Source organism: Mixophyes fleayi, chromosome 4 (genome assembly GCF_038048845.1).
Source record: "Mixophyes fleayi isolate aMixFle1 chromosome 4, aMixFle1.hap1, whole genome shotgun sequence".
Lineage (NCBI taxonomy): Eukaryota > Metazoa > Chordata > Amphibia > Anura > Limnodynastidae > Mixophyes > Mixophyes fleayi.
Genome location: NC_134405.1, coordinates 23,393,295 through 23,401,608, shown reverse-complemented (window position 1 = coordinate 23,401,608; position 8,314 = coordinate 23,393,295). Strand labels below are relative to the sequence as shown.

The window sequence follows — 8,314 nt, the reverse complement described above, 5'->3', positions numbered from 1 at the left end:
TTCATCATATGAATTTTTAACTGAAAGACAGCAGCTGGGAACCCCCCAGGCAGGCTAATTAATGTAATTTGGTTCCCTGGGAGAAAATGGTCTCATACCTGATAGAGAATTTTAGAAAATTTTCCACTGAGAATCCCTCTTTGTTTAACTCTTAAAATATAGATATATATATGTAGATTTGTGATAAACTTGACGTGACAATAAAATGAAATAGGAACTAAAGAGTTAATGTCAAATTTTAAGCACAAAGAGTTTCGGATATATAAAAATAGGAAGCAAATAAAACTGAGCTGTAGAAGGAAACAGCAGGTGATAGAACCACATGATGTTTCCTTTAGACACGTTCAGACCATGCACATAAAATACCACCATCACCCACCTGCATGCACATACATAGATATATATATAACATATACACTACATCATCGTACCTAAAAACCTTTTAAATACCACATTAATCAGACAAACACATGATGCACCTACAAAACTTTATTCTGTGCATCAATGCTTATCATCATTATCTATATGCATTACACCTATAAAGTCCCTGCATATGTGATCATATAACCTCCATACATCACAGTTACTTGACCAAAACTTGTTTATATGAGTTTCCTTCATACATATTATGTCACTTCTAAACCAGGTAACAAATGGCCCGTATCCACTTACAGACATTTATTGGACTGATAGCATCCATCTTTCTACAGTTCACAATGACTTGCGGGCCCGTGCTCACTTATTTAGGTAAACATCACAAAAGAATATTATAGCTCAATCATCACCTCTCCCATTGTCAAGTCATCTCTAGCTATAGAAATCCATTGATACAGTAAATGGTCGGGTGCATATTGTTGTTCGATTTAATGACAGAATGGTGGTCAGTATCTACAGAGTACTATGTCACCTCACACTGACACACCTCATTCTGTACTGCAAAGGACAACAGTGCAGATTGGACACCTCAGAGCTTCAGGAAGTCCTGCAGCCCGGGGATATAATGCTAGGAGTTGTGTTACCTATTCACTTTGCCAGTTCTTATCGCCTTACCCACTTCAAGGAGAGACCACCCAAGATCACCTGTTCAAGGTAAGTGAGAGTTATCTTTCAATGGATTTATCTAGGTCTAAAAATGGTATTGTATGTATAATGCTGTTCCTGCATTTATTACTCACAAATCATTTTTTGATTCCTTATATATTTGTTACTTTATGTAGCTTTGTTAGGACTTCATTCTGTGATTATTTGTTGTGAATCTGTGTATGTTACCATGGATTACAATACAGATACCTTGAGTTGTTTGCATTGAGTACAGTTGTACCCAGAAAACATTGAACTGTTTATAGGAAAAACAATGTATTTAGTTTAATCACAAGGGCATGGCCAAGCCAATAAACTAACGGCATCTACAGCTATTAAACTGCATTAACATTTACAGCATTACATTGTTCTGTAAAATGTTGTTTGTTAGTATTTTGAATTGCAGATATCAACACTGTTCAATTGAATCTTTGCTTTATTATGTATTTGGCTGCAGAATTACATTTGTTTTATCCATACAAATTTGGTTTAGGAATTGCTTTAATTTCTCATATAATAGTTTCAGATAACTTGGTAGGAATACAATGCACAGAAAAGTAATAAACAGTCTCATTTTTCCAGTCACTGACATTACTGTCCACTTCAGAAACTGGTGTATCTACTACGCTTAAGGAAGTATTGTGTCTACTATACTTCAGAAATTGGTGTGAGATCCCTGCTGCTGTGTGATCTGTCCTGGCTACTGACACAGTGCAGGGAGGAGAGAGGACTGTACAGAGCGCACACCAGTCTCCCTATTCCAACCACTGATATTAGTGTGTATAATACATCTTGTGAGATCCTGCTGCTGTCTAAACTCTCCTGTCCAGGGATTAGAGAGATCTGTACAGAGCACAAACCAGTCTCCTGCTCTAACCCCTGACATTCATCATCATCATTTATTTATATAGCGCCACTGATTCCACAGCGCTGTACAGAGAACTCATTCACATCAGTCCCTGCCCCATTGGAGCTTACAGTCTAAATTCCCTAACATACACACACAGATAGACAGAGAGACTAGGATCAATTTTTGATAGCAGCCAATTAACATACTAGTATGGTTTTTTTTTGGAGTGTGGGAGGAAACCAGAGCACACGGAGGAAACCCACACAAACACCACACAGATAAAGCCATGGTCGGGAATTGAACTCATGACCCCAGCGCTATGAGGCAGAAGTGCTAACCACATCGCTACATTAGTTTGTAGTAAGTGGTGAGAGATCTCTGCTGCTGTGTGACATTTCCTGTCTACTGACCCAGTACAGGGGGAGATAGGGAACTTACAGATCACAAGCCAGTCTCCCTGCTCTCACCCATAACGTTACTGTGTAGTGACTTGTGTGAGATACCTGCTTCTGTGTGACCTGTCCTGTCTTTTGAAGAAAGCACTGTACACAGTTCAAACCACTCTCCCAGTGTAAACCCTTGACATTAGTGTGAATTAAGTGATTTGAGATCCTTGCTTCTTTCTGACTTGTACAATCTACTAACATAGTGCAGCTAGAAGAAATAACTGGAGTAAGCTCCTTATGTTCACTTGCTCTCATAATTAATTTAAGCGATGACTGTGGATAAACTAAGCAGCATTTTACAGGAAACTGAAAGTTGACCTTTTTATGTAATGAAAGGGGTGGTTCTAAAGTGGTATAAAGGTGGGCAACTCTATGATGTTTAGACTTTTACACAGTATGTCTCTTCAGAATTTCCAGCATCCATGCAAATATGGGTAAACTACAGACATCTCTCACGAGTGAAGAGAAGAAATCAACCTTAAAGTGCTTTTGGGTAACATGTAAACACATTAGTATAAAGCAAAGTGATTTGTGGTAATGTGACAGGCAAAGCAAAACCGCAGCTGAACTCCATTTTATTGTTCTTGTACTTTTATATGTGCATTATGAAATGCTGAAGTAACCAAGGCAAGGCTAGGACATGTCAATACATCAGATAGGTATTGTCCCAGTGCTTAGTGCACACATACAGGATATGTACTGTTGATTAATTATAGCTGTGCCAACAAGAAGTTTTGAATCATGTCTATACCTTATATATTAGTGATACTGGTAAGACTACAACTGGGAACTTAACTTTGGCGCTGCAAGCAGGGTTGAAAGGAGTAAAATAGTGACAAAGTCAGTCTTTAAGAACATGTTTAAGAGGTCCAGGAGTAAACAGAGATGTTCACTGTGGTTTGTTAGATCTGGACACTGTCAATCCATGATGGATGTTTTAGTTGGTTGAACACATCTAGCAGGTTTATTAGAGTGGAATTCTTCATAACCTTTTGTATGTAATTATCATTTGTATCTCCATATATGTTTGTATCAAAGTCATGTGACACAATGTTTACTTTCAAAGTGTTACCTGTCAAAACCTATGATGCCAACCAATGTGTGTATTATGAAATGCTGAAATAATCAAGACAAGGCTGGTACACTTCAACGTATCAGCTAGGCATTGTCACAGTGCTTCCTAAACATATACAGGAAATGTACTGTTGATTAATCATTTCTGTGCCAATAAGTAGTTTTGAATCATGTTTATACATTATGGGCCCGAGTCATTAAGGCACACATACTGAGCGCATTATGCAGTTGTTTTCAATGGCACATAAATCGGCTCTGCTACTCCCGGAGTCAGCAAGGAACGGATCTCAAGAAATGTGTGGTGTTGACTAGGGGTGTAGTTCACTCTGCTGTACTAGACCAGACACTGCAGGATGCGTAATATACACATGTGGAATATGAAATCTCTTAAGAACGCACAGAAAAAAAAATATTAATAAATTAATGTTAACTGTCAATAATATAGTCATTTATGATTAGAAATGGAAATGTTTTCTTCTTTCCTGAGCTGGTGTAGTCCAAATTACCAAAGATGAGAGTCCCTGGAACTCGCCCTCACTACCAGCCAATCACCAGTGGCCAGTGTGGGAAAACACCAAAGATAGAGAATTGTAGTTTGAGGGACTCTTAGCCTTCTCTCACATATTGTAAGGTATCCTAGGGACTGTACTTTGCCATTGTGCTAGCTGGTAGAGGGAGTTTTACTGTATTATGTTCCTGGTGATTGGGTTCTTCTTAAATCTGTGGACACTGTACTGTTTAAAAAGCACAAATGATAACTGAATACATTCTATTATTAATATTATTATATAGTGTTTAATATTGTTACATTTTACTTTACACGTCAGTTTCCACTTTGAGAGCTATCAACAACTCCAAGCAATGAGATTTGCCATGGAGGAGATTAACAAAGATCCCAATATTCTTCCGAATGTGACACTGGGCTTCCAAGCCTATGATTCATGTGTTGCGCTCCATCTGGATTTGGAGAGTTCTTTGCAAGTCCTGACTGGATCCCACACAGCCATTCCCAACTACCGATGTCTTCCAGATGTACCTCTTGCTGCAGTTATTGGACTTGCGATCTCCACTCACTCAATCCTCCTGGCTCACATTCTTGGCCTCTACAGATACCCTCAGGTAAGTTGTTTTCAGGAATATGTAGCAGATATGATGCATTTAACCACGCAGTCACTCAAAAATATAAATAACTGTTTAGTGAAAATAAATACATTGATATATATTATCATTATTAAATCTATATACCTTTAAAAGACACTATCAGGACGAGAATGACTATGATGCTTCCAAATTATTGTAATACTTTCACTTGTTCTGTGTTAAAAAAAAAGAAGCCATTCTGCTACAAATTCTTTCTTTGAATAACTAAGCCCACCTCTTTTAACCTTAAATTAATGAATCTATTATTCTGATATGAGCCAATAAAATAGAGAGAGAGGGATACATAGGCTTCTCCTCTACTGATTAAATTTGTGTTCATAGTCTGTTTTGTGGATTTATTTAATTATATTGCATTTGAATGTGAATTTGCACAAGACCAAAGCAACCAATCCGATTATTGATTTAATTACATAACTTGCAATTGCTGATTGACTACTATGGTTCAGTGAATTATTATACAGAGAGTAGGATATTTTATTTAAAGTAATACACAATGCAATCCCTATAAATACTTGTGTCTTGGATTCATTCTACAATGAATATATGATGTCTATAATGGATATAGCATATGATAACACAGATTTAGGGCTAGATTTACTAAGCTGCGGGTTTGAAAAAGTGGGGATGTTGCCTATAGCAACCAATCAGATTCTACCTGTCATTTTGTAGAAGGTACTAAATAAATGAAAGCTAGAATCTGATTGGTTGCTATAGGCAACATCCCCACTTTTTCAAACCCGCAGCTTAGTAAATCTAGCCCTTAGTGTTTCTAATTTAGAGCTGGAACAAATTCAACTAAAGAATGAAAATTTGGACAAATTATTTTTGGTGCTTGTAAATTGCAAACTGCTATCTGGATTTTCTGCTGACTCATTCACAATGCCAAAAATATTATTGTGGTGCATTTATTGTTTAAGCAAATACACTTATTTGTCCACCGTTCACATGCAAAGGTTATAAAATGTATTAATCTCCATTGGTATTTTTCACCCATTATTTGTTTTATTTCAGAAATTAAAATTGATTTATTTCCAGAATTCTTACAACTGAATAACACAAAGTTCTCAATATCGTTAAAAAGGAAATCATCTCTTAATCTATTGTCCAATTAGGTGCTAATACAAAACAGACAATAGTTGCTTGCATAGGTATACATATACTTTACTAAGACATACCTAGATAAAAATTTGAGCAATACATTTTTAATGATTCATTAAGGTCCATCTGTATTCAATTAAAGTGTTTTAAATTATTTCAGAACAAATACACCTATATGTTGGAAGTTCCACAGCTGGCTATAATAATTATTCAGTTAAATCTAGACTAACATAAGAAGTAGAAAAATATTTTATGATAGAAATCTGTTGTCTGTCTTTAACAGATCAGCCATTATTCGACAAGCAGTCTACTAAGTGATCGCAAAAAGTTCCCCTCTTTCTTCAGGACAGTTCCCAGTGATGCCATCCAGTCTCTGGGATTAGCCAAACTGGTGCTGTACTTTGGTTGGACTTGGGTTGGGCTACTAGCTTTGAATAATGATTATGGTCAACAAGGAATGCAGATGGTCAGACAAGAGTTAATTAAGGGTGGAGCATGTGTGGCTTTCAATGAAAACATTATGAGTAATCTACCAGATCACAATGCTCCACACATCGTCAAGATCATTAGACTTTCATCTGCCAAGGTTATAGTTGTCTTCTCAATGGATGTTGAACTGATTCCACTTCTAGATGAGATGCGGAGGCAGAATATCACAAACATAACATTTGTTGCCAGTGAAGGTTGGGCCACAACTAGTCTATACTCCTTCGGAAAATTTTCAGAGCTTCTGAATGGCACAATTGGTTTAGCATTTTACAGTGGAATTATTCCAGGTTTCAGCAGGTTTCTAAACAGAATCCAACCATCCCTGTCCTTGGGAGGGGATTGGATAACAATATTTTGGGAACAAGCTTTTAGCTGTAATTTTCCACAAAAGAAAAACTCCACGGGTTTCTTGGATACTGGAATAAAGGAGTGCACAGGACAGGAGAATCTAGAAAGCATCTACAACAGTTTCACTGATGTCTCCAACTTAAGAACCACTTACAGTGTCTATACCGCTGTTCATGTCGTGGCCAAAGCTTTGGAGGATATGAATAACTGTAGAGTGGTAGAAGGTTCATTGGCATATAACCACTGTGCAGACATTTATCAGTTCAAGCCCTGGCAGGTAATTCAACACTTGTAAAGTTGTTAGTAGATTAGCGATGTATCTTCTCCTGTAATACACACAGAAATCTACATTTATGGTTATAACATTTGCACTATATCCACTAATTTCATGATAACATTACAATATCTGCATGTATAGCTTAAGTTTAAATATTAGTGGTATTTGAAAAACATTTCGGTAGCATTAGTAGAGTTCATGCTTATAGTGATGTTTTCTGAGTTTGAACAATTAATACATATATGTAATACATAAAATCATTGCTATATATTTAATTGTACTTGAATATTATGATAAAATGATAAGGGTGGTGCTTATCTTAGTAAAAGTAATTTCTTTTTATTGAAAATGTATCTCTATTTGTATAAAGGTACAAAAAACATACAATACATTACATTCTAGTGTACACAGTACACCGTGAAACATAATCATTCATACTTTTTAGCATAATACAAGACATAAAGTACAAGATATGGCATCATATACTATACATCAAGTACTGCACTATCCATCTATGCAACCATCTTTGTAAAAGTAATTTGTTAGTTTAACTTTTTCTGATAGAGAGCAACTTTAATATATGTATATATGTATGTATGTAAATATATATATATATATATATATATATATATATATATATAAATATATATATATATATATATTTATATATATATATATATATATATATATATATTTATATATATATATATATATATATATATATATATATATATATATATATATATATATTTATATATATATATATATATATATATATATATATATATATATATATATATATATATTAGTGTGTATAATACATCTTGTGAGATCCTGCTGCTGTCTGACCTCTCCTGTCCAGGGATTAGAGAAATCTGTACAGAGCACAAACCAGTCTCCTGCTCTAACCCCTGACATTCATCATCATCGTCATCATCATCATCACCATTTATTTATATAGCGCCACTGATTCCGCAGCGCTGTACAGAGAACTCATTCACATCAGTCCCTGCCCCATTGGAGCTTACAGTCTAAATTCCCTAATGTACACACACATACAGACAGAGAGAGACAGACTAGGGTCAATTTTGACAGCAGCCAATTAACCTCTTAGTATGTTTTTGGAGTGTGGGAGGAAACTGGAGCACCCGGAGGAAACCCACGCAGACACAGGGAGAACATACAAACTCCACACAGATAAGGTCATGGATGGGAAATGAACTCATTATATATGTTTAATATATATATATATATATATATATATATATATATATATATATATATATATATATATATATTAAACAAACCCAAGTAAGCAGTGCCCACAGGGAGAAGTCCTTACAACATAGAGTTCATCAAATAGCATTAAAAATGTGTAGACATAATATGTAATGGTTCTATTCTTCTCACTGTGTCTCTCGCACCAGCAGATGTTTGTTCACGCGTCCTCCTCTTTCTGACTCGGTCTCTACTGGCAAATGTAAAATCTAT

The 8,314-nt window shown here is 35.7% G+C and overlaps 1 protein-coding gene across 1 annotated transcript; it reads left to right on the top strand.

Moving 5' to 3' along the window:
* Positions 1-874: 874 nt before the first annotated feature.
* On the top strand, positions 875-6,841 carry LOC142150569 (extracellular calcium-sensing receptor-like). Its single transcript, XM_075205768.1, has 3 exons — positions 875-1,089; positions 4,278-4,569; positions 5,993-6,841. The coding sequence occupies exons 1-3, from the start codon at positions 875-877 to the stop codon at positions 6,839-6,841; spliced, it is 1,356 nt and encodes a 451-aa protein (XP_075061869.1).
* Positions 6,842-8,314: the final 1,473 nt, after the last annotated feature.